This window comes from Phaethon aethereus, assembly GCF_964289735.1.
Source record: "Phaethon aethereus genome assembly, chromosome: 5".
Taxonomy (NCBI): domain Eukaryota; kingdom Metazoa; phylum Chordata; class Aves; order Phaethontiformes; family Phaethontidae; genus Phaethon; species Phaethon aethereus.
Window position 1 is genome coordinate 19317117 of NC_138579.1, and position 27877 is coordinate 19344993.

General features: G+C 39.9%; 1 protein-coding gene across 1 annotated transcript; it reads left to right on the forward strand.

The window, feature by feature from the left end:
* Positions 1-11115: 11115 nt before the first annotated feature.
* TC2N (tandem C2 domains, nuclear) lies at positions 11116-27536 on the forward strand (the record flags this gene model as incomplete). The annotated part of the gene is made up of 11 exons (XM_082000869.1): positions 11116-11182; positions 11838-12071; positions 15253-15417; positions 18393-18484; positions 19105-19180; positions 20242-20342; positions 21222-21338; positions 22197-22388; positions 24304-24418; positions 24894-25093; positions 27426-27536. The coding sequence occupies 11 exons, from the start codon at positions 11116-11118 to the stop codon at positions 27534-27536; spliced, it is 1470 nt and encodes a 489-aa protein (XP_081856995.1).
* Between the last annotated feature and the right edge of the window lie 341 nt (positions 27537-27877).

A 27877-nucleotide genomic window follows, 5' to 3' on the forward strand; every position in this document is an offset into this window, starting at 1 on the left:
TCAAAACCTATTAGGCATTCAAATGAATTTGGCACCTATGCTTTGGAGCCTGGAACCTGGATGTGGACTTGTACAGTGTGCTCCAGCGCGGGCAGGCAGGTGCCTGGCTCCCTGCCCAGCTCCCCTGGGCACCGGGCAAGGCAGAGGGCGGCGTGCCGGGCCCTGGAGCCCCTGTGGCCGCACAGGCAGGGCGTGCTCAGGGTACGTTAATGCACACGTGTAGCGCCTCAGCTTCGTCTGGAGCATGGAGAGCTAGAAGGCTGCTTGGCTTTTGTGGGACAGCCTCGTCAGCAGAGCTGTGGGAGGGTTCCTTCCGCCTGCAGGAATGCAGCCCCTCGCTCCCACAGAGCCCTCGTGCCCCCAGGCCGAGTGGACTGGATGTGGCCCTGTCCACCCTGCTTGTTGAGGCTGGGCCAGCATGCATAGCGTCAGGTGGTCCATGTGGCCAGAAGGTGGCCCAGCCCTTGACCAGGGCTGGAGGGAGCAGATAAAGGGGAGATAAGGGCAGGTTCTCATTACAAAATTCAGGCATCTGGTCTGCTGTGTGTCTACATCTTCCAATAAGGAAAGCACCTGCCACACAGAGAGGAGGATTAGTCAGAATGAGGTTTAAAAGTAGCTTCTGTGGCTAGCAGTGAGCTGGTACAAAAACAAGTTGTGTTTCCTGTTTCTGAGAGATTCAGGAAATCTTGTTTAGTACTGATCTTCTAGGTGACAACAAAACATTCTCAAGACAGTTTCATTTCGCAATAGAGGAAAATTCAAAACCTTTTAGTTCTGCGTTGGGTTTTTGGTGGCTTTTTTTTTTGCGATTTACTTTTGCAAATGGGACTGTTGGCCCCTAGGCTGGGAACTTTCTGTCAGTCTCCTGTTGAGGTTTTCTGTCTGCTCAGCAGTGACCAGAGTAGCTAAAAAGTTTCCTCCATGAAAACTTGGTTAAGCACAGAACATCACCCTGAATCATCCTCGCTTTCATTCAGTTCAGTGGTACGTCTATGTCCGGATCTAGTCTCACCAATGGTGAAATCGTGGGTCAAAAATCTCTTGTGAAGAGTTGATTTAAACACGACAGGATAACACCCCCCCCATATATGTTAATGGTGTACCTATTGTTCACTTTGTTTTAAGCAAATCTGTCCTGAGGGGAAAAAAGGAATGGTAAGTTCATGCTGCCAACTTCTGCTCTCAGGACCTCTGTCCCCTCAGAAAGGAGCAGAGCCCCATGACTGTGCCCCATAGTTGTAGCAGCATTTGGCCAATAATAATTGGGATGTTAGATGCTCCCATAAAATTGAGACAGTTCTGATTTCTGCTGGTTTCTCCCAATGTCTATGCAAAACTATTTAAAAATACCTCATTTATGCAGTGCCTGGTTACCACTGCCTGGGAAGCTGCCAACTACTCCAGCCAGTACAGCTCTCTGAGAGGCACTGCTGGGGCTGTTAAAAGTAGTTGTGGGCCCCTGGTCTGGGTGGTTTTAAAGCAAAAAATGATAACTAATTATGCCTTATAAAGACAGGATCCTCCTGGACTTTTATTTTAAAATGTATTTAGGCAGCTTCCTGAGCTTAGTGCACGTGCCCTGCAGAGCCATACTCCCAATCTGTTTTGGATTTGCATTAATTAAGATCAGTTCCCATTTCCTGTTCTCGAGTCATTCATTTAATGTTTTCATATATGAGATGTACTGCAGTCACCTATTTCCTTTCTTACACTCAGCCGTGGTCTTTTAGCCTTCATTTATACAACTTCCATATTTCCTTCCTCTCACCACAGTGCTCTAACTGGTTACAGAGTGACAGCGTGGAGCAGAACTGCTGAAAAGGGACTCATTCTGTGGAAACTCCATAATTTAAAGTTTTTTGTTTTCATTGTGAAACATGGTAATAATTATAGGTAAAATAACTATTATATAATGTAAAATAACTAATAAAAACCTGCTTCACCTAAAACGAAGTAGTAGATCTGTATGTGTATGTCTATACATATATAAAGAAATATTCCACCTTGACTCTTTTAGGTCAACAGGGATCCCTTAAAATAGTTCTAATGGTAATCAAACTGTATTTTTTCATGCAAAACTCTTTGGGTTTTCTTCTTTTTTCATATGTACAGGAGGAGCTATTTTTCACTAGCTATCTAGATATTGTATGTGTACCCATGTGTTTTCTGTGTGGCTCTGTGGTCATGGCAGAGGCTGAGGAGTCCTGGATGCCATTTGGTGCGCTCTTTCAGTGTTGCATTGAGTTGGTTTCCAAGGGCCATCTTTTCTAAGCTAGACATGTTTAGACATGTTAGGGAATTCCACTGCACAGGCAGATGCTCTTGCCTAAAATACCTTCTTCTTGACTGTCCTGTTGAAAAATGCATCCAGATGTTCCCAGTTCTCTTTGGTATCAGGGCTATAGGGCTATAGAGGGACTGCTGACAGTTCTATTTTTGTGGCTTCCTGGCATTACTGCAGAAGGAGAAAAATTGGATTAAAACCTGACACAGAATACATAGTCTTAAGTTTTAAGTTAGGTTATAAAGTAACCATCTGTGATTGTCATGATTTTTTTCCTAATCTGCTTAGAGCGAAGGACTTATCTTATGTTGAATTCTTTCCATGTTCTCATCAAAAGCCAAGTTCTTTTTACAGATATTTCAGTCTCTTTAAGTTTTCTTTTCTGGTGTCCTGACTTCAACTCTGCTTTGCTGTTTTCCATCTGAGTCCAAAATGATCTGCAGTCCAACGTAATGGATTTATTCTTTTGTGTTTACTGCTCCAATACATACCATATTGTACATCCTTGTCCAAGTCAGTGAATTTATGTACAGTTCACAGGAACAGTGTTGTCAGTTCAGTAATTGGATGGATTGGTTACTTGCCTAATGCAGCATTAGGAAGAAACACTATCAACTTTTACAGCCCAGAGCATAGGGGATTCAACATATTAAAATCCCAAGTTTTAAGCTTTATCATGGGATAGATTTATAATGTTCCTTTCTTAAATATAAATCTCACATGAGAAAAATTGGCTCAGATTTATGAAAATCGTTCTTCTGGCCCTTGTAAATGATATTATTTATATTCTGCATACTGGGGCAGGCTTGGATTAAGTCTGCATTTAAGGGCTGCAGGTGCAAGGCTGTAATGCTAAGCCAGAGTCAGGGTGTCCCTGGGGGCTGTGTCAGAAGGACGACTTTGGATCATGTACTCGTGCCAGGGCTTGTTCCGCTTCTCCAAGGGGTGCCTGGAAAGCAGAGGCAGTTGTTCCTGTAGCGCAATAGCTCAAGCACATACACCTGCTCAGCTTTATTTTTCTTCAGGGAAGTAGGCAAGAGTAATTCGTTATTTGTGACGTACTCTCAGTTTGGTGGTCTGTGCTGGGCTACGTGTGCAGATGCACTGAAGGCCATTTGGCCTCCTCCAGTTTGGAGCCCTGGGAAGAAGCAGCTGCTGAGCTGAAGGAGACCGCAGATAGATTGCACAAGTGCTCTTTCTGTTGGGTTCAGCTAAGGGCCTGCACGAAGGGAGACATGTATTAGATCATCTTCGACTGGGCAGAGGAGCTGGAAGGAGAAGGAAAAGTTGCAGTGGGACACAGCATGGTCTCTCACGACTGCATATAGGAAGGCGTGGCTGTTCCAGGCAAAGCTTCTGCCCTGGTTCAGTTAGAGCTAGACCTCCTTGGCAGGAGAACATAAAAAGCAGCTCATGGGATCAGAGTGAGCTCTGATTTTATCGCTATGACAACAGCTCAGCTAAGAATTGACTTCTGAGGTGGTTTTCTTTGTCGCAGGAGAAGCCTGCTAGAGCTGAAGAATTAATATTTTTGTACAGACGTCACATCCCGACTGATAGCAGTGAAGTATTGAGCACTCCCGCTGATTACAAGGGCTTTAAACTTTACATGCAACCGTTATCTCTAGGAAAGCCCAGCAAACAGTATCTTACCTGAACGCTACAGCAGTCATGAGAGGGACTGTGGAGATTCTCTCTTCAGGCTCCCATCCTCCTCCTCTTCTCCACTTGCTCAGAATATAGCCATGAGGATGCAGGGGCAACGGTGGACCAGTAACAGTTTGGGATCTCAATGCAATGCTGTGAGAATGAGAGCAATCTTGCCCTTAAAAGTATTAATTAATGAAATATATTCTTACCTTAGATTATCCTGTGACATTGCGGAGTCAGAGGTGCATAGTTCAGTTGTGGTATCAGGCCTATAAAACTAGTCAGAGAAGCAGGATAATGTTTTGAGAAGAACTATGTAAAACAGACTTGAATGGGTAAAACACACTTGTCTACGTGGCTTGCTTTGGTCAACTTAGCTTACTGAGGAGAAATACAAGAGAAGGTTAGATTCTGATCTTTTAAGATCTGAATGAAGAAAAGTGATACTACTGATAGTTAACACTCTTAATATAGCAAACACATGAAAACTGGGGAAAAAAATAAACTGGAAATAGAGTTAAAATATTAACAGTGAAGGTGATTAGCTATTGTAATGTTTTCTGAAATAAAATGTGTCTTCCTGCTTAATTTGCTCAGTCTAGTGCAGGAGTAACTGGTTGAAATCCAGTGGCATCCGTAACTGGGAGTGGGGCAAGGGTGCATAATAGGCCTTCTGGTCTTCAAAAGTAAGATTCTGCTTTAGCAAACTGTAAGTGAATGAGAGGAGTTTGCAGGACAGGACCGTGCCGGTTCGGACGAACGGTCCGTTCAGTTTCCTGTTTCTGGGATCAGCGAGAGGAACCATAAAGCTTCGCCCCATGGGCTCTTGTGCCATCATTTACCAGCATAGGAAGGTGCTTCCTGTGCTTAGGCAGTTAGTGGTTTGTTTGCATCACGGAGCGTGACACTTTTCCCAGCAACTTTTTACCATCTATTTCAGTTACCAGACTGAGTTGTGTAACTAAAACAACGCCACTAGGCTCTTCGCCCCAGGAAAGCTGTGCAACGGCCCATCATAAAACCCCCATCATCTAAACTAGGTTAATGGTGCATGGTCTTTTTTTTCAGTTTTAAATATCTAATTATACTTTTTCTTCATTTATTTGCTGCACTGGGAGAGCTTTGCATTTCTCATTATGTTTCTGTTGAACTGTTTGTAAGATGTCTCTCACAAGAATACCCTTCTGGTTGTGTCCTCATAACTTGTCTTTTTCTGTTGTGTTGCTTCAGCATCTCCTTTGTGATCCACTGCTTTCAGGGTGAAATCCCTTTCTCTTTCTGGGCATAAGAGAAAAGAAAGACTCTCATTTTCTTCGTTTCCTTGGAAGGCAGAACTGGAATAATCTCTCTGTGCATATTCCCAGAGCTTTCATGCTTTTCCCTGAGTTGCGGTTACAAGCAGAGAAGGAAGGTGTATGTACACACACACCCACTAGTTACTCCAGATATCACTGTTGTGGGGTTATCCTGAAACAGGCATAGATAGCAGCCTTTTATCATGCACCTGGTAGGTGTGTGTTGGCATGACATTTTTTGTTTCCCCTTTTTTTTTTTTTTGTTTCCCTCCAGACAACCTACTACTGCCTAGGTTTATAATGAATTGGAACAAAAGCTTGCGTCCTGTCTTTTCACATGCTGAGACGCACTTGAAGTGCCTCTCTCTCCTGTATGGGTGGTACAAATGAGACCTGCTTACAGTCCCCCCCAAAATAGGGCTTTTTTTAAACTGTGGACTTCATGTCTTTGGCCAGTGTATGCCTGTGCATGGCATTGTGTGTGTAGGTGAGTGCATGTGCTGTCCTTGCTGCTACAGTAGCAAAGTACCTGGAGGCAAATTTCTCAAAACCTTTTAAGCTGTTTCACTGGTTTCAAGATTCAGTGGTCAGAAGCCACCCCTCTTCAGATGAAGAGCTGTGCTCACACTGGTGCACAGCTCCCACACACTCTTCCCCCAGAAACGAAACTACAAAACAGCTGGCTGTGGAACTTAAACATTTTGCAGCATCTGCACCATCAAAAGAGAGTCCATCTGACCTGCAGCAGAAGCAGCTTTTTCGGTGCTGTGTTCTTCTTAACCATCCGGAGGCCTGTGGTGGTATTGTTATGCTCTTTGAAGGATTTATGTGACCGGGATTGACTGCATCTCCTGGATCTGAAAAGCAGAAAGGCACAGAGGTAGCATAAACGTGTTTGGCTGAGGTGTGAACCATCAAGCCTGAGCTCGCTTTCTCCACAGGGCAGATCCTCGGGTGTTGCAAAGTGTCGTGGCTCCACTGGGGCTACTGGAGCCATAGACACTTAAACCATTTGAGGATCTCTCCCAAATTCTTAATAACAACTGATCGTCCCTGTTTCTGGATATTTTCTTTTACATCTCCCACTTTGTGAGGACTTACCGCTACTAGAAATTTTGCTGTGATGTGTTTCTGGAACGCAGATCTGAGAATGCTTTTTATGCATTTATGGCTGGCAATAACTCTCATAACATTTGAAACCTCTGGTTTAGCCAGCTTTCCCAGTTTGAGATAGCTACTTCACCTTTGTGTCTTAAAAATACTATTGCGTAGTTTTAAATGTGTTACCTGATCAACTCCTATGGAGCAGCGCTGTGACTAAATGCAGTAAAATACATTGGCAGCCTACAAAACTTGTTGCAAAGCACACCCTTTCATCATAAGGCAGCAAAGACCTGACATTTCTTTTCAGACTGCTTTCAGCTTTTAATATTTAATACTATGATCATCCGTTTTCTATCATGTTCTTTTTATTTAATGAGTTGTTGAAAGTATTTACTTTCTTCTCCAAACATCTCTGTCTTGTAAGCATTCGGGAGGCATCTGGAACTGAAATCTTTGATACACTGTTTATCTGATTTTAGCTCGTTCAAAATTTCTATCAGAGAAGTCTGGAAATCATTAAGATAATTTATGTTCTCCATCTAAACCCATTAAAATAGTAGTGATTGTAATTCTCTAGGCTCTGTATATGTGTGTGGTTGGTTTTTAAACTTTGTTGTTTTCAGGATGTTCTAATAACCTTGGCTCTCTTTCTGCCTTAGAGTGGAAGGGCTATTGCTGAGTTACATTTGATTATCTTATTTTGGCTTGATATTGGGAAGAGAGAAGTGAAAAAGCTTACTGAAATAGGTGGAAAACACCAAGAGAGAGAATTCAAGACAGAGTGACAAGGTCTGGGTTCAGTTCCTTCTTCTGCTGCAAGTGATTTGATCTCTCCATCTCAGTTTTTTGTCTGAAAATCGGGGATAATTCTCCTTTTCCTCCTGTCCTTTTGTCAGTCTAGTATCTCCAAAATGGAGGACATCTTTGATGTATGCATATTGCCTAACAAAAACTGACCCCAAAACTTAGAGATAGGGTCAAGGAGTCCTAACTTCTTAAAATGGATGGCATTGCTGTGAAATCAGTATGTCTTTGGAATTCGGTGGTGCACCTAACAAATGTCTCTACAGTTCAGATTTATTTGGTAACTTTACTCCCAGACAAATATATGTTAGTACAACCTTTTAACAACTGTTAAATGATATACTGAGGATTTTTGGGTAGCTGACACCAGCAAAAGGTGCTGGCATGTGGGAGAAGTTTAACCTTTGATAGAAATGTCAACTTCTGTCAAGATCATGAAATACTTGTTTTATCTTCTACAAGATTTTTGTTCATTTTCAGTTAATAAAATATACAACAGAACCTACTAAATTGCTTTCTGTCCCATGTGGTTAAGACAAAACTTTTGCACGCAGTGAAAGTTGTATAACTAACCATAGGCAACTTGGGAAATACAGATGTGAGAAAATAAATTAACTGGGAGCCAAGCCATGTAATTTACTGCCAGGATTGCTCTTCTGAACTAAAACAAACCAAAAAATATATTTATCTCTGTAGCTTAATTGAATTAAAACTTTAAAAAGTAATTGAGACCATCCATGTTGTGATTTCACGAACAAAGCAAAGTGCTCTAAGCAGAATGAGGGAGCACTGTATCTAGAGGATCTGTCCTTCAGCAAATGATGTTTTTTTTTAATGTGGCTGTGGTGTAAGTCTAGGAACACAAGCGCAAATTTTTTCACCGAAACCATTACATTTTTAAGCTTAAAAAAAGTGTAAACAGTGTTCTAGTCTCCTACTCTTGGAACTTTCTTTTCAAAACACTGTATTTAAGCTGAAACTGAATTTGAAACTCTAAGCTATGTGTCTATATACTTTGGCATTAGCTACTGATATTATCTTGCCTACAAAACAGTAATCTGTAAATAGTGTACTCTCTTTTGTACAACAGGCAGTTCTGAATTGCTTTATATTTGTCTTCAGATAGAAAAAATGTATGAATGTTTGCATATTGATAAAAAGATAAAAAAGATAATGATCAAAGACTATCACAGGTTACTTGGTCCTACTGTGAAAAACTTGGTCTTTTTTTTTAATGATAGAAGTACAAAAAATGTAGAATTGCATTATTACTCTTATACCCTCAATACTCGTATGTAGCCCTTTCCTTCTAGTTAAGGCACTCAACTCGGTGATGGAAAGGCAACTGCTTGTGATAGAAAATTTGTATTTGTTTATTTGTTCACATTAATGGTTCCAGCTAAACAATTCTGGGGAAAGAAATTACTACCATGAACTGATTTTTCTGATGCAGAAAAAATAATTTTTCCACTTTATGTAGCTGGAAAGCAGGGCGGTTACTAACATTTTGTTTTTTCACCAGCAGTAACGAATGAATTAAATCCGGACATTTTGAGATATAAGACATTTTCCTGTACAAACTGCCACTGAGGCTTAGATACTATTGTTGCAAAGCTTAGAGCAAACGAAGCAGCTGTTTCAGCCCAATTTAAACATGGTGAACAAGACTAAAGCATATTAACTCCAGCTGTGTACTGATAACAGCTGGGAAGGAAAACCACTGCAAGGGAACCTTAAAGTAAACTTTGAATTCTAGCAGGCTTAGCTATTGTGAGTGCGCTGCTGGAAGAAGCTGCGGTGAAAATTTGATCTTTAGAAATGTGGAGAATTTAATGAGAAATTCCTGTGCCTCTTTTTGTGCTCCTGTAAAGATGCAGAACAGGTTCTGGAGTCGGTGGCATCACCTCTGAAGATTTTCAATGCAGATCTCATACTGTAATTACACTCATGGGCAATTTTGAGATCAGGGCAAGTACTGAGTAATGGGTTCTGTGCAGAGTAATGGTGTCCCTTTTAAAGCAAGATGTCACACTCCTGCCCTGTCTGGTTAGAGACTATGCTGTAATCTCTGCAGTGGCATTCTGTTTTCCAGAATAACATCTGTCAGTATTCAGAGTACTTCTGAGATGTCACTTGCATTTTGTTCGTTTTGGTCTATTGAGCACAGAGAGCAGTATAAAATTAGCAGAAATAATTAATGTCACTTAGTGGTAAAACTAGCAAAAATTATTCAGAGAAATTGTATTAAACCAAATACTCTATTAGGTCCTTGTTGCAGTAAAATAATGGTTTACTTAGGTTTAGGTCTAATGGGAATATAATTTTAAGAATTTCCTCCTAATCAGTACTCTGTGATAGCTCATTATTAAGAATAATTCTGGAACAGTTATGTAGTTGTAATAATAAACACTTGTTATATTTCACACTAGTATTTTAAAGACGAGTTAATTCAAGGCTTCCTCAAGAAGCCACGTGTGCTCAGTGACTTTGCAAAACCCATAAGCCAAAACATAAATAGCAGTGCTGAGGTACTGTAGAGCATGAAGGAGCAGGTCAGTAAGTATACGCTGCGTTTGGTCTGTATTTGCAAATTGACACATCTAGTGATAACTTTCAGTTGCACCCTACCCATGGTAATAAATAAAGTTAAGACAAGAAAGCACACGTTTTGTAAGTTAGATGAAGTGTCCGTAGCTTAATATCTCCACTTGTCATCCATCAGAATTTTGAGGAGCTTTTTTAATGAAAGAAAAGTTTTGGGGATATTAGAGTTTTTTCCACAGTATTTGTGTGGTTCCCTAGCTGTCTTTGAACGCACGTACAAAGAAGATGACGGCACTGTTCAAGCTGCAGGTGGGAATGGCATCTGGTGGAGCACAGAAGCTTTCAGCAATTTCTTGTGATTGAGATAACAGCAAACATTGTCATCTCTCTGTGCTTTCCCCCTTTCTCTTACTTGTTGTCTTTCCTATCCCTTCAGCTTATGTTCATGTTCTGTTCGGTGTCTTTGAACCTCCATGGAGTTGGAATCATGTCTTGGGTCTGTTCTACAGAGAACCTTGTGTACTTTAGGTACATGTAAAAGGACTAGACTTAGAAAGCTAAAGTTTTGGACAGGAGGCAACGCAGCTGTCTGTGTCCCTCTGAAAAGAGAACATAAGGATATGAATAAAGACATTTAAATGAGGCCAGTTAGTATTGTCATAAAGTTCTTTTAATGTTAACCAGCTGTTATAGACTTGTTCTCATTCTTCAGTAGATTACATGCCTCTTATTTTGCTGGAAGTCAGCACTCTCTATTTCTGTATGCATAGCAGACAATTATATAATAAAGCAGGTCTTCAGTTTCATGTGTATACAATTATGAGAAAGCAGTAGTTCCTCAAAGAAGGCAATTTTGGCGTCGTTCATAAAGAGTGTTTTCAAATGTAAATTATGGAGTATGTTGAGTGAAAAATGTAAACACGTATGGATGTATGTGAAAACAATACAGGAGGGAAAGAGGGTAGGAGAAATATGAACAAGGGAAACGGAATAAAAAACACACCTTGCGAATGACCTGACAAGACCAAATCAAAACAGCTATAAAGCTGAGTAAACTCCAAAGCCCAGTGGCACACACAAATATGAGAAGAATTTCAGTGTTCCTGAAAGACAGGGACCTGTGTGGGTCACTGAAAGTAGTTGGAAGCCATATGTTAAAATTATTTTCTGTTTCCCTATGCTTTTATATAAAAAATAATTTGTCTCACTGAGAGAAATCTGATGGCTCTGACCCTTTTATGACTGAAGTAACTTTCTCATTGACCCTGGGACTGTGTCCAATAAGCAATCACCTATTAAATAACTGATAATATTGAATTTTTATTTCAGTTTTTCCTATCTAAAACCAGTTTGGTTTATTGTGTTTTTCAGGTTTGGTATCTACACTGGATCTTCGATTGCGGTCTCCTCTAAATTGCAACACTGAAAACAATGGCAACAGAATGTATAAAAAACTGCTGTAAATGGTGTTTCTGCATGGAAAAAGAAAAAAATTATCGTGAGTTCTGACATAATGACATTGACTAAGGGTTTTGCTGTTCTGGCTTCATTAATGATGAGATTTCCCATTAATAAAATGACTGTGTCACCCCTGATAAACTTGAATTCTTTTACAACATCCAAAATTCTTTCCATACCTCCAGTTGGAGATTGAACACATGCTTGTTAGTGTTATGAATTGAAATTGGAACTGAAAAATAACACTTGTCTGAAGTCTGCGCCTCGCAGCCTGGAATGCTGTCCAAAAAAGCCAACTTTTGTACCCAAGGTTGTGTAAAGGTCTCAAACTCATAAGAGTGAACACCTTTTTTTTTTTAACTCACTGTGGATTTTCTGTTAGGATTTTCTCTGGTGTCTTACTTGTTTGAAGAACTCTGCTGTGATACAAATGTACCTGTTGTTAAAATTCACTTAAGAGCAAGGTAGCTATAAATACAAAGGCTTGGGCAACAAAGAGTTTGTATCAGTACAGGCATCGTGAGAATGAATATCTTTTCCAGGTGCTAGTCCTGAATGCTGGTAAAACGGCTGCTAGCATTCAGTTAAGTAATGTATCAAGCACAGATCCTATTAAATAAAGGAGATCTGTTCATAGTATTGTTCAAAACTTAATGCACATGTGGATGGTCTGTTTTTCTTGCTTTTATTTTTAGCAGTTTCCATGGTGCAGGAATCTGAAGCAGTAGCCGCAAGCAAGCCGACTATTGTAGAGAAGCCTCCATTGTCTTCTGTGTCGGTGAAGCGTCAAGTTGGGTGTTCAGAGGATTATCTGCTTTCTAAACTACCTCTGGATGGTCAGGAGGTACCATTTGTGGTCCCTCCATTCAAATTGGCTTATGTACAGCCGAAGAACCTTCCTAGTATCTCACATGCTGGAGGGATTCAAGGTAAAACATAAACAGCATTGCTGAAACAGTTGTTTAGCTTCTGTTACTCCTTGAAATTTGTCAAGTATTCCTACTGAAAACATATATTTGCAGAACATTTCTAGAAGCCTGGTCTTGTCTCTTTTCTCTCTGGACATCCCACTGTGAATCTCTGTGATGTTGCATGAATAAAACTGAAAGGGAGGATTGCACACCATTGCTCATGCTCAAAGTAATGGAAGACACTTAAACAGAAGCTTTAATAAAGAATTTATTGGAGGCAAGGAAAGACCTACACATCCCCAAGCATCCATATCACACAAATAAGGAGGGTGGTCTGGCTTTCATTTTTAATGTACTGATATGTTTTAATGTATTAACACATCTTTCTTTTCAAATTTTGCCAATAGATAGCACATGCTACTGTGTGGAAGAATTATTTTCCCATATTATATCCTGCTCTTTTTGCTGCTCTTTGGGAGGCCAGGGGTCACAGATCTCAGTGGTATAAGATTGCACATGATAGTGTGATTCTTTGCTTCACAACAATCTTGTGCTTCAACCTCTGCCAGTTAGTCCCATGCTCAGACTGCCAAAATGATTTATGTACAATTTAGACACAGTGGTATTTTAAAAGAATAGGAGCCTGGCCCAGTAACATGAGTTACAGGGCATATGCTATCACTAGGCTCTTGGTCCTGCCAGGAGATGCCTAGAATTAAGAAGGGAAGATTTTGGCAGAGGGGTATACCTGAACAGTTGTTTTCTCTAGAGTTGCTTTGCCTGGAGGACATGATAAGCTGATAATATGCTTTTAGTCTCATGTGACTGTATTTCTTTTCTGAGGGTGGAAATCTTAATAACTGAGTCAACTACATGTTGCATAATAACTAGTGCAGTACTACCTAACCTTTTTGTGTTTCTGTGGTTTTACTCCCACCCTTCTCCACAGATCCCTGGTGTTGCTTCTTTTCTCCTCCTGCATGCTGATGACCAAACTTCCTCCTCACTCTCACCTACCCCTGCTGGTAATGCTGGCACCAGAGCCAAGCTAATCAGCCTAGTAGGGCTTTTTGCTGTAGATTGGCCATTCTGTGCCTGGTTTTTTTATTGGGCTTTATTTGTGATGTCTGCCTCACCAGACATGGACAGGCAACCTAATAGTTGGAGGTAGAACGTGTGAGGCCCTCCTCATCTCTGAGCCTGATCTCCTTCAGCCTCCCTGCTTCCCTGCTACTTCAGCAGCTAGTTCTTGTAAGTCCATACTTGGACAAGGTGCAGAAATGCTGGACATGTTCCTGGTAATCCCCTTTCTCACTGGGCCTGGGTGCAGGCTCTGCCTTCCTTTGTCCTACCTCATCCTCAAGATACTCTACAGAGAAGTCCATCAATGACTGTGAGGCACAAATGTTCTCCAAGAAGAAGGGAGATGTGTCTAACAATGTTTAGATAAATGTTCTCTTTGTTCATGCTGTTCCCCACAACCTTATCAGTCAGTGACTTATAAACAAGTGACTTGTCTTCATTGGGAATTCTGCTTCATCATCATTTCTGAGGGACCTGGTGAACAGAGTGGCATTTAGGCTATAAAGCTGGTAAATCTTCTGGCAGGATGAGCTGACTCTTCATGATTGTCTCTCGAGCAAATATTTTAAACTCTTGAACAAATATTTGACCCTTATGTCAAGTAGGTGACTTCAATTTCTGCCTCCAAATAGTAATACTTATTTTTTAATAAGTACAGCTTTTTAAGCCTCATTAAAGTTTTGCTTAAAAATGCAAAGTTTACCTTTTAGGGAGTTTTACTAAATACAGTGAAGTGTGCTGTCTGTCCTTCTTCACATTAGCCAAAGCACCGGCATATTCCAAAACTCTGTTTAGAGTATTTGCTTCTTAGACCATTGTTAAATATCTGTAGAAGTCCAAGTTCTGCTCTTAGTTCCACTCCATTTTCTGTGCGTGTCTGACCATTTTCCTTTAGTGAAACAGACATGCTCAGTGTTAGCTCTTGGCACCCCTTCTGAAAGCGATTAAATTCTGGCAGCCTTTCTCTTCAGTGCTCACTGCGGCGTGTCTCATGCTCTCACAGAAGTAAGCTAGCAGGAAGGAGTGTGCTCCTGATCTGGAACACTGGCTTTTCCGTCATCTGCTGTGTATCAGTTCTTTATGGCCTCACTTCTAGTGTTCATCCTAATTTACGTCATGCTCAAGCCCATTATACTTGAATTCTTGCTTTATCATCTCTCATGTTCCATCTCACTGTTTTAGTTACTCTTTATACTTACTCTGCTAACACCTGGAGCAATAATAGTTTTCCTCTTATGGTGCAACACACTTTCAGAATTGAAGGCACTTTATAATGGGGTAAAGAACTTTTTAATAGATTGGTTGAAGTCCAGGGAGGTGAAGTGAAGGAAGCAAATGTCAGATCTTGGTAGAATCCAGGTCACCCCATCCCCATTCTCTGCTGTTATATATGGCTTATTTTTGCTCCAGACAGACAAATGAAGCACTACAGCAGTGTTCTTTACTGTTCTGCTAACCAAGATGTGCATGTTTTTTCTGAAATGATAATAAATAAAGGAAAGAAAAATAGGGCAGCAGTGCTGTAATGGGCTGAGTAAAGGGCTGGGATTCAAGCATTCTCTGATCTGTCTACTTGTGCCTCAGCCAACAATTAAGTCATTTTAAACCCATGGTTTTACCACTGACAGACTTCCTATGGAAACTGGATGACAAGGAGACTGCAGTCACAAGTTGCATTATCTTTCCATGCAAGACCCTCCTGAAGGTCTTGGGGTCCATTAGCTGAGTGGGAATGTCCTGGGGGTAGGCAGCTAAATAAGTTGAAGGTTTTCTGTACACATGGCTTTACTTTTCCTGTTAGTTTCTGTCTTGCTGTCTGTCTTTGGAGCCTTCTGTATTTTAACTAGTTAGGCATTTGTTGTGGAACTCCAAGACAGAATATGCATAGCTTTTTATGGCCAATTTAATTCTAATGTTTGCTAGCATACTGTGGAAATCTGACACAATGTGTATGTGTGTTTTCTTTACTTTTTCTTTTTTTTTAACCTCTTCCTGAAGTAGATAATATTGAAATATTTTGTTCTTTGCCCTGAAGGCACTCTGCCTGCCTTATGAAGCCAGGCAGCATGTGTTATGTCTGGAACTCTTGCATTTGATGTTTACTTGTGCTCCACAGAATCTGCCAGAGCCTCATTTGGTGACCGGAAAGCAGAACTGCACAGCATGTACCAATGGCCCCGCTATGACGTGTACAACCCATTCTATCTGGAGCATCGCATTTCGCCAGATCTGATTAGGCGCTTCCAAGCAAAATCAGATAATAGGAAATTATATGGATCAGGTGAGAAGGACCGCACCCTTACTCTTCTGTCTTCCTCGCTTTCCCAAGGTTTATAGGTAAGAGAAAAAAGCCATTAGTCTACGGAAGACATGTGTGAGTAATCAAAGGAGTTGAATAATCATAGCAGTTCTCAAACTGGTCTGTATGCTACAGACACATCTTGGTTGGTGAATCTATCTGTAGAGCCAGCTCTGCTTGATTTCCAGCTGTGCTGTTCCATTCTGTGTTTTGGGGGCTTAACAAGACTTTCATACATCACAAGAAGGTAGACAAATTGGCAAAGCAGGCTACTGTAGCTGCCTCCTATCCAGAGTAGGATGCAGTACTGGAAATTCCAGCTACCAGTAGTAGGAGTGTTTGAGGGTGACAGAAAAAGGAAGTCTGGCAATATGCTGAGTGGAGGAATGCCTGAGGAGTATATATATGGAGAGAGGAATAAGCACCAAAAGACATTCAGGAGCAGATGATAAGAACAGGTGCAAAATGGGAAGTGATGCTATATGCCAGCTTTTTTGTAGTTTGCTTTTGAAAGTAAAAAAAAAAAAAAATTCTTCTGTGCTGTTCACTTGTATATGTATTCTACAATGAATGCTGTTTAGAGTAAAATAGATGACTAAGTGTTGCTTGCTGTCAGTGATCGCTAAGGCAAATGCATACACGCTTGAAGAAATGTATACACCTCTCTATTGAATCGGAAGCTGGCAACAGCATGCGTTTTTAAAGATGTTTTATTTAGAATGGTATAGCATGCTTATTTTACATCTGGGGGAATGTCTCAGTCTGTGTCCTGTTTTAAAAATAATTCTGAATCACCATAGAGACAACATGAAAAGACTACTCCATTCTTTTTTTTTTCAGAACAAAACACACGTAGCATTTTATCAGCCTTTAACACATATGGCTTCATTAGGCTTTGTAAGCACCTGTGGAGGGAGCCAAATGAGTTTTATAAAACTGTCTTGAACATATTTTCTTCAGTTCATCATCCCTTTTTCCATTTTTCTTCAAGCTAAGTAAACATTTCACTAGTTTTGTCTTAGTAAGCTTAAACACAAGAAAGGTCACTTGTGTGTCTAGAGTACAGTTCTAAAATGCCTTCTTCCTCTAGAGTTTTTTGACAGCTGTTTCAAAAGCTAGATGATTCACTTCCATGTGCATCTATAGACTATTTAAGCAAAACTCTAAGCCTACTTTGTTGCAGCAAGTGCTATGATACTTTTCATGTGTGTGGGCTTAGAACTACAAAATGGGATTATTTGGAAGGTATGAAGTGAAATTCTTGAGTTTTCATGTGAAGTCCCTTCTCTTCATTGAAAAAAACCAAACAACCCACCCAACAATAAAAAACCTGAAAAATAAATTGATTAATATTTTTCCAAAATTCTAGTTATTATTGGTAAACAACATATGTTTATGGTTAAATTTGTTCTGCTTTTTTATATTTTACAAACAGCTTCCTCAGTGTAGAAATTGTCTTTTTTTTTTTCCATTAAAAATTTAAATTTTTGAAAAAGGCACCATCTCTTCCGCCCTGCACATACCCATGTCCTTTGAAAACTTTAACCAGCTTTACTTACCATCTTTAAAGTGTTTTGGTGATTTGTAACCTGTAGGCTCAAGTGGATGTTTCCCAGTAGTTTGTGAAAGTCATGAGTTCTGAATATGGAATTAATTTCCATAACCATAATCAGTTTCAAATCAAGTAATGGTCTGGTCTCTCCTGTTTGCTCCCATTATGTCAAACAAGGTTTCTAAACCTCATATGGTATTATAATGCTATTTCTACACCAGACTCAGTGAACAGCTCAGCCCCTTTGTGTCATGCACAAGAGAGAATTTGGAACTCATGCCAGACGTACTGACCTTCATTAAGTTTTATCTAAATCATGTTGTTACTTTCCTTTCCCTCCCGTGGGTTGTCAAAACTTTCTTCATCTTTTGTTCTCTTTTTCTTCCTTGAGAAAAGAAAGAATTATTCTTTATTGTCACATGTCACAATAAGCATAATCAGCTATTTCTGTTGATAGCAGTAAAAGGGAAATAAATTTTCGGTAACAAGTGATGTAATTCTATTAAGCTATGATCAGTGAATTGTAATGGAAGTCTTCTGAAATACCGTAACACAGCACTGCAACAAAAAGCAATTAATTGCATCAGATAGTCCTAGAAGTTAAACTATACGGCTTTCATTCATTTCAGTATGGGTCAGTTTGGAAGTTGGGAGGCTTTAAAAAATTCTTGAACTTTACTGGAGTCAGCAAAGAGTCCTGAAACAGTGGCATTAGTTCAGCTCTCATTTTCTGCTGTTGCTGCATAATATGCCTAGACAGTGTGCTTTAGCTCTGTATTGCTTCGAGAAAGCTGATAGGATCTACTGCTGAGGAAACTACACTTCTATAGAATAAAGATCATGCTTTTGTGTATCATCGTAGAATTAAAAGTTGCTTGCTTTGAGATCTAGTAAGGGTGCAGAGTATGGTGCTTTGACACTGTGATCAGTAAAGCCAGGGAGATGAGGCCAAGTTTAGCAGGCAGCATGTTTTTGCCACTGGGATCCTTACTGTGGAAAAATTTAAAAAGGGAGACCAGGCTAAGCCCCAGTTCTGGCTGACTAGATATAAAGACAAGGCTCTTCTGTTTTGCTAAAGCATCTACTAGAAAAAATAAATTTCTCTTGCCGAAATAATGTTGAGGCAGACTCCCCATTCGGCTACCAATGTGACCAAGTAAGTCTGAACTGTTTCAAAGATGGAATTGAGTAAGAGATTTTACGGGCTTGTTCTCTCCATTTTTCATTGCAGGAGAGTGTTTGGGGAAGGGGAAGCAGGGAAAGGTGCTGATGTCCTTCCTTAGATGTTATTTGGCTAGGTTTCAATTCTACCATAGGTCTACTTAAATTTTAAAAAAGATCCTTAATGATTGTTTTTTCTAGCAATGATGCTTACATGATTTGTATTTTCTCTTTGTCTTTTTAGTTAGTGATTTAAGACCTAGTGCTTTGCCTGGATCATTTGATGTAAGTCGTTCAATGTTTGATCTCAGAAGCCCGCCTCATCGATTCATGAAGGTGAGTTCCCCTTCTAACTTTGGTCCCATGGAAAAATCAGCTTACTTGGTGTATCTGATCCTGTTGCATTGTGTTTTCAAAGTAAACACTGAAGGGCATTGTACTATGAACTGGAAGGGCTAGAGGCAAAAGTTCAGTGTCTTGCCAAACTTCAAGAGGCTGTTTCCTGATGTCTCCTGTGACTACTGCTGTTCTGGCTCAGCAGGGCTGTTGAGAAACCTGAGTAGACTGTTAGGCAGGACAAGACAGACAAGAGGTTGTTGTTTGTCATCTTGTGATTTCTCCCATCAGTTGAAAAGTGGAACACTAGACGTTTCCGTTGATGCAAAAAACACTGCTGCTTTTTTTTTCCCCCCTCCCAAATAATCATCTTTTATGTAGAGATGAAGTTGCACATATATCAGTGAGCAAAAAACCCTGTGCTGACCATATGTGTCCTGTATTAGCTCTTTGCGTCAAAGTAGTAATTTCATGCTGCTGGATCAAGAGATTAGTAGGGAATTAGACAATTATTTGAAGTTGCATGTTGGTTTTTTTCATCATGTCTTGTCTGATGGTAAAATCTCTCTGGATTTTTGCATCTGTTGCTCTGAATTAAGTGACTTTTTTTTTGCCCCCAGAGATATGATTCCTTCTCCAGTGTACCTAGCAGTACCTCTTCCAGAAAGGATTCGCAAGGCAGCAACAGGAGTCTGGGTAATGTTTTCTTTGTTTACCTTCTAATGAAATATTTCCTGTTGCACTGGAAACATTAAGCTGTCTCTACTGTTGATGATTTTTTTTTTTTTTTTCTTTTTTTTTTGAGATTAATCTGATTAGCAAGTCAGCTTGGAGATTACTTTGCAATTTGAAATTAAGAGTTTTGGACTTGCACCTTACTATTGTCAGGAGATTGAGCAAACGAGCCTTTGAGGAGTCCTCATGCTTTTGAAAAATTCATCCCTGGATTTACTACCACAGGGAACCAAGAAATTACAGATGTTCTGTTAGGATAGAATACAGCACCATGGCCACAGCTCTAGTCCTTTTTCATGTACCAGTATTTTTCTGTGGGAAGTGCCTGGAATCCAATACCCATATTACATTACTAATTACATTACTAATGCAAGAGTATTGCATGCAAACCTAGCATCCTTATTTATGAAAGAATGCTGAAGAAGTGGAGATGCTGCAAAATAAACCCTTAAAAATTAGTCAAGCCTCCATGAAAGTCACCCTGCTGGAAGTCAGAATTTCACCCAGTCTCCTCAAAAAGAAGACTGGGGGGCAATGACCTAGTTTCAGTCACGACAGAGAAACACTAGATATTAAATGGCTTTTCTGACTTGGAGAGAAGTGTAATAGTAAAATGTTTACTAGGCTGGAACTGAAATCTGAGAAAGATAAAAAGCAGGCCAATTTATAAACTTAATGGTGAAAGTGATTAATCTAAAGGAAGTAATGGTTTATAAATGTGTTCCGGGTGTCTGGGCACATGCTTTTTTCTTTCTAAAAGTTGTGTGAGTACAGTACAAGTTATTAAATTCAGTAGAGATAACAGAGGTAAACGTGAAGGCTTTTAGCTAGGCAGAAAGTCAGGCTACAGGACTTCACAGATATTTTGTCCTTAAAATGTAGATGTTAAGATATTTCAGATTTATTTTGAGAGACGTTTTCAAAGATAGGCAGTCCACCTACTAATGAGTTCCCTTATTCTTGGGGTGAGCTTTTAAGGTACGACATTACTTTTAAAAACTCTAATTGGCTTTCTTCCATAGATACTATTACATTATCAGGTGATGAACGAGACTTTGGAAGACTGAATGTGAAGTTGTGTTATGTTTCTTCTGTAGAACAGATTTGGATCACAGTTTTACATGTAAGCAAATATAAATAACTTTGTTATTATTTACTCAAATGGCTATTTTACTATACTTAGTGTTAATTCTCATTAAATTTGGCTCTTCATTACTTTAAGGGATAGTTTTAGGAGAAAAAGAAGATTACTTTGAAGTATTAATATAAACAAAGTCCAGCCAAATGTAATACTGGGCTTCATTCAAAGTATCTTCCTCTCCTTTTTTTTTCTGTTGCAATCTCTGTTGTGCTGTAGTCAATAGTAAAGATGTATATAACTCTTTGTGTTACTATACATATGTTCTGATGGTGGAGTGAGGACCTGTTCAGCATAGGTAAGAAAGCTGAGCTGGTCATTGGCTGGTCCTGCTGTGGAAATCTTCCTGTCGAAATTTGGAGGCAATAAATCAGAGCAACTTTGGAGGCAGCGTTTGACTCACCTTAAATCTAACAGTTCCTTCAGGGAAGAACCATAACAGTATTTTGAGGATGTATAGCTTCTTGTGGCTTTTTTGTTAGCTAATGTGATACTGTTATGCTGGCTGTTTTATGCACTTCCAGGAACTGTGAATAATTTTTAGGCAATGGAACTTTGAGTAGTCAGAAACCTCATAACTACATCAAGTGAAAAATACTACATAAGGGATTTCATGATTTATCTTCTGTTGAATTGCCACATAGTGAAATCATTCAAATCTACCGAATAACTTTTTACTCTCTGGTTTTGAAAATTAATTATTAAATTACATGAAGTGACACAGTCATTACACTGGCTCTGATTTATATTCAATATTACAGGAATTATGCATAATTCAAGAACAGTGTAGAAGAATCTGTTTCTAAGTTGTCTGAAGGCCAGAGTCTTACATTGTCTAAACTGGCTGTGTTTTCAATGTTGCAGTGCAAAGACCTGAGCTGGCCGCCTAGCTGTGGGGAAAATCCTCGTATCTATGTCAAGGGAATTCTCACACTGCCCAAACCTGTGCAGTTCAAATCTTCTGCCAAGGAAGGGTGCCATGTAAGTAGAGGCAGGGAAAACACCAAGAAATCTTTTTCTCCAAAAAAGTAAAACTCAAATGTAAATGGATTTTTAAAATGGATGAAACATCCACTCCTGTGCCGTATTTGCTGTGATAGCTGCCCAGGTTTGGGTTACTGGGGTTTTTTATTTTTATTTTTTTTCCAACTTCCCAAAATCTTGTTAAAAGCATTGTTCCACTTCCTCCTGTTATAGCCTCTCTTGCATTGTACTGTTGCCTTCCTTTTCTCCCAAGTTTGCAGGACAGATATGCTCATAGGGGACTCAACCATGAGCTGCTGGCCTTGGCAACTCAATGGTGGGGGACTGGAGGAAGCATGGGCGTACCCGTAGGTGCTCATTCACCCCAGGGAAGGTGGATTATGTTACTGCCTCTCCCTAGGGCAGGAGACAAAGTTCATGGTTCCTCTCTACAGAAAGTAGTAAAAATTGGTCGTACAAGACAAGGTTCCTGATAGTGGCAGTAAAGAAATATTAAAGGGGTAAAGCAACATAAACCTGCCATCATGTGAATCAAAGGTGAAAGAAAATAAATGAGCAGGAGAGACTGAAGCCACAGGAGAATTTGCTATGACAATGTGTGTACACTGTTTTAATGCTCCAGAAGAGATGGCCTCAACTCGTGAAAAACAATCCAGAGCTTTGTCCCTGCCAGGGTGTGACAATGAGGTGGTGAGTCTGTGGGGGCTTACCACTGGAAAGGCACACTTTTCCACGGCAACCTAAAATGGCATCTGGGAGCAGTGGCTGTAGGACCAGGAAGCCTTGGTTTCTCGGTTTTGAGCTTGGTATGACTCTCTTACAACGGTGATGTTACCCCTCTGTTTTTCTTTCTAGGACATTGAATTTATGGAAACTTTTGTATTTGCTATTAAACTGCAAAGTCTGCAGGCTGTCAGATTGGTATTTAAAATCCAGACACAGACTCCCAGGAAAAAAACAATTGGAGAGTGCTCCTTGGCACTGCGGGAGCTCAGCTCGGAGGAGTCAAGTCATTGGCTGGATATATCTCCTCCTTCCAAAGCACCTGTAAGTGCCAATAATGCAAAAATATGTTATACCACCTAGAAAAATTTGCTGGAAATGAAAGTAAACTAATTCAGTAGTAATTCAATGTTAACAACAAAAAGGGGTTTTCTTTTTTTTTTTTTTCCCCACTTGGTTGAGGAAGAGGCGTTTTGATGGGGAAGCAATGCAGACTTTTGAACTCTGCACATAGCTGTTCTAGTCATAAACTCAGCCGTTTCTGGGAAAAGAGCGAGAGTAAGCTCTTCCACACCATGACCCACAGCTTGAGGGAGGGTCATTCTGGGGAAACATTTCAGCAAAATACACCAGGTAATTGCCTTTTCTGACCAAAAAAGCATCAGAAGATGGTTAGGACTCACAGCAAGAGCCCAGAGCAAATGGAATTTGCTTTTGTTATGGAAGAAAAGTGCTAAGATCTTCAGTGGCTTGAAACTGCAGAGATGGCTATATATTTAATGTTCAGATTGCACACTGTGAAGTAATAATTCAGACAGTTCATTTCCATTAGCATAATAAGAAGCAGGTGGTTTTCACAGTGGGATTTCCTTCCCCCCTGCCCTCACTCTGTTTGTTTCTTTACAGATTGTGTCTAGACATTTCTATTTTCAACAAATTAAACTTGAATTAGCAATTCAAAAGCAAATTTTATCTAATTTTGTCTGAGCAATATGAGTGATACTCTTGATTTCTAACACAAGTTACACTTGACATTTTTTAGTTCTAACAAGAATAACCACATTGCTTCAAAAGCAATAAGATTAAGTGAGAGAGGAAGCTGTTTTAGAAACTGCTTCATCCCAATGTAAATTCCTGAATCATTTCATAGTTTCTCTCTCTGTGTTGGCTTTCCTCACCATTATATCCAAGAGCCCTCCAGACACTGCTGGAATTCATCCCTGTACTACCCTCTGAGGGAGCAAACTACCCTTACTTGCCAGTAGAGAGCCAAATCTCAGAGTTGAGTAAGTAGCTTACTCTCAGGGTTACACAGAAATTTTGTGGCTGAGCTGCAAAGAGAATTTGGGTCTCTTTGATGAACTGGAGCCTGACTTCTCTTTATCTGACCTGTTGCTCTCTCGCTTGGTCCATTTTGCTTCACTGAAGTGCATTAAAACTTGAAGGGAACCAGGACTAGCAAAGTTCTTTTAAATGGAGGCTGTCAGGAAAGCTGGGTCTCTACGGGCTTTCTCCTGCTGTTCTTACAGTGTTCAGAGTACATTAGCATCTGACAGGAGGGTAATGAGGATGCGTCAACACAACTTTGCCATTAGCAACAATTCTAATTAAAATTCTGACTGGAGAACTCAATACATTCAGAGTGTGTGTATGTGTGTAGGCATGCTAAAACACAAGTACTTCCATAATGGAGGAAACTGCACAGCATGCAGTCACCCTAAACATTCATGACATTAAGTGATGGGGCCTTGTATCTATCGAAAGCATTGCTCATATCTCCATATTGCAAAATTCAAAAGTGTGGGAGGAGAACTGTGAAGGGTTTTGTGTTAGTGGAGCACAGCTGGTCTCTCACTTCCATGCCCAGGTTTAGTAGAGCTGCAACTGCATGTCTGGTTTTCCCTGTATGTGTCTGCTCTTAACACTGAGGAGTCTTTTTCCAGGTGAAAACCGAGGCCTCGTTTGTTTGTCCAGTATCTCTGGCTGCAGCCCACGGGGGCCATATGTGCGCTGCACATAAGCAGTCCATCAGTGGAGCACAGGTACTGCAGCTATAGCAAGTGCAGGATGCGCTTACTTACTGTGTATCTGCAGGTTGTGTATGCAACACATGCTTATATTTCTGTCCAGGAAATCCCAGATAGAAATGTGGGAGCCCAACATATGACAGAATTCCTGTGTTTCCTGAGTTTATAAGCAACTTAATCCAGATGTTATGGCAACATTCTTCTGCTTGTAGGTGTGCCGCGCAGAACTTCAAGTAGGAACTTGTTTTCAAGCAATAAACAGGAGGATTCAGTTACAGATTCTTGAAGCACAAAACCTTCCAGTTTCATCTACACCACTGTCTTCAAGTAAGTTACATCAGCTGTCTCATGCCTCCTGTCTAAAAGCATTTGTAACAGGTAAATTGCTGCTCAAATGGGTTGGCAATTCATAACATTCCTTACAAACCTCAGACTAACATATTGTGGAGTAGATTTCCATTGCCAAGGCTTGTTTCCACAGATGTCTTACTTGATTACTTTTTGTTTGGTTTGAAGCTACGTGTTTATGTATTTTGGAAGATTTTTATCCCAGTATTAATCCTGACATACAAGAGCATTAGCTTGCACTTGCTGTTTGGATACTGTGTTAATCAATTCAATATTATTGAACATACTCTGTTTGTGTGACTAGTCAGGAAAGCTATTGTACAGTTCTTTTGGCCAGACGTTTGGGAAATTGTTGCAATTTGAACCATACATGTGGATCTTGTCAGTTCCTTATTGGATGTGTTTGTGAGTAACTCTTTGTGTGCTATGGATTTTTCCCTCCCTTTTGTGCTAGATTTCTTTGTGAAAGTTGGAATGTTTAGTACAGAAGGGCTGATGTGTAAGAAGAAGACTCGTCTTCTGAAGTCCACTAATGGCCAAGTGAAGTGGGGAGAAATGATGATTTTTCCAGTTAGCCAAGGTGAACAAGGAATTAGCTTCCTCATCAAGCTCTACAGCAGAAGCTCAGTGAGAAGAAAACACTTCCTAGGACAGGTTGGTTTCTGCTAACTAACATGATATCCTTTACTTGAAATCCAGTTCCTCAGGTTTCTTGGTATGGCTTCTAAAATACTTTAAATAAGGTGGCATATGGCAAAACAGTAAATTCTTATAAACTTATAAACCAAGAAAGAATAGTACTGGGCTCTTAAACATGCACTAATATCAGCATGGGAGTTGACATTTGATTTTGCTTTTAAAAATAAGTCCGTAAAAAATTTTTGTGTGTATTGCTGTGCAAAAGATGCCTTGCTACAGACAGACATATGATCTGCTCCTTGCCTCTAGGCTTTCTGAAGAAAACAAACATAGCACTCACAGGAGCTCCACATCCTACAATGTACTGTACAGAAAGGGGTGTGTTGGCTTATACCAATAAACTTAGAAGCAGGTGTGTGTAAAAGGAAGTATCAACAGCTACAATATCAGACTGCCTTCCTGGGTAAAGCAATGCTGAAATCAGCACAATATTCTACATGTGCATTATCACGTAATGTATCATTATCACGGGTGAACAAACACAAAACTATTTTGTAGTTGAGTGCTATTTTTTCTTTCTTTTTTTTTTGTTTACAGCTGGAACTTCTGTAGTATCTCTTTGAAATCATTTAGGTGATCATATTTATTTAACCACCATAAAAGTTGGTAGTCTGGTATCTTTTTATTCTTGCTGTTCTCTTCCCCTGGTTGTTCTAATTTACCATCATCCTGTCCCTTCTTTCTCTCCTTTTCTTCATGGTATAGTGAGCTGTAGCTGTTCTTAATGCTCGGTGCTTTCCCTGACCCAGCAGGTTAGTAGCAGAATTTTAATATCTGCATAAATGAATAACGTGGAATTCATTTTGAGACCCCAACTGCAATGTCCCTTGTCAGATGAAAGACTGCGCTGTCTTTAGGTACAGAAAGTGTTACTGTCCCATTCTGGTGATGAGTTTCTTGTGCCTGCTGAAGACGTGCAGTTATAGAAGATGCTGATGTGCTATAGAAATTATGTACCAGCAAGAGTTACGTGGCCTTCCTCCATTTTATGGAGCCTCATGTCACACGTATTCCACCTTTCTGTGATTTCTGTTGGTAGAATTGGATTTGGAATAGGAAAAGAAAGAAGATTGTTCTGTTTAGTTGTGCTACCTTGGGGCAAAAATAACTGGGTATGATTTTGCAGTCAGCAATATGTGAGGTCATCTCAATCTGATGAATTTCATTTAATAATGAATCTTATTTTTAGGGGGAGGAAATGAGCTACTTCTGCTCCTCAGAGGTTATTTGGAAAAGGTTGTTTCAGCTCATGCAGGCAGACATTGCCACATAACACATGAAGACATAAAATATGGCTCAGGCAAGAATGTACTTTGAGCAATTGGCTGGGTAGCTGGAAAAAGATGAATATAGCTGGATCTATTAACTTTGTTCTTCAGAGAATGATGTTTAATTGGATGCTGTTCTAAGCAGACAATACTTAGATTAGGCTGCTTTTACAGGCATGTCTTTAATCATGAGCAAGATGTATATTGAATCTCTGGGGATGAAACATCAGCTGTCTGTGGATTTCTGGAAGACATTATTCTCACTTCTTGAGGATTCATGCCTCAGCAGAGTAGGCTAAATGTACTTCATGGTGAAGGTTTCTGAGAAGTCTTAAAAGGACTCATTCCTGGAAGACTTGAGGAAATAGAGTCCCGTAAATAATGATACCTATTTACATAAGCAGAATTCTTTTGGCAATGGAAGCTAGTAATAATGTTCAGGAGGAAAACTTCCTACTTGTACCTCAGTTCCTCGTTTAATGACCACTATCCGTTAATTGAATATTGAGAAGAAATGGATTCTTAGTGCATGACTATGTGTGGTATGGGCATGTTAGTAACTTCTGTGGAATGCAGGTTTAGGCCTGTCTGTCAGAGTGTGCAATTTTAAATGCTCATGAAAATGCTGGACAGCTAGCTCGGGATGCCAGATGGCTTGCAGCCAACCGAATGCATAGAGCCATCACTGGCCCTCTTGAGCCCTTGACCTCAGCACATGCATTTGAATGGAACAAGGAATGCTTGACTTAAACCATCTTATTAAGTAGATAGTAGTGAGTTCTCTAAACTGTTTATTTCAAGGCTAAATTTAAACCCAGACTCACTGTGTTCCCAGCTGAAAGCCAAAATATGTTAGTCCCAACGGAACTGTATTTGTTGCTACGATGCTTTGGTCGCAGTCTACACATTGTATCTCATTCTACACTTACATGGTATTTATTTGGAACTAATAAAGTCTGGGCCCCTGTGTTGTATCAAGTAAACTCAAATTTTATTTTTCTTTCTGTTTCTTACTGCAGATCTGGATAAGTTCTGATAGCAGTAACAGTGAAGCAGTAGAGCAGTGGAAAGATACTATTGCCAACCCTGAGAAAGTTGTTCTTAAATGGTACAGCATTGGTCCATCTTGAAGACTGGAGATGAAACTCAGGACTGATTTTTCTACAAAGATACTCCTATGCTCTTTAAAATAGACAATATTTTTCCTTTTTATTTATACTACCCAAGTTCTTCAGAAGGTCTCCACTACATCACGCCTCCATGGTAACTCGGAAAATTCAAAGTTTCACAAATAGAAATACTGGCTAAATATTATTAAGAGGATGACTTAGGAATTGGGGAAAGTGCTCATTTGATTTTTAAAAATCCACCTTGGAAAAATATATTTTTGCCCCTTTCAGGCTCCATAAGAGCACAGAAATCCCATCTTGGAGAGAAGCAGCTCGAATCAGCATCTTCTTCACTAGTCACT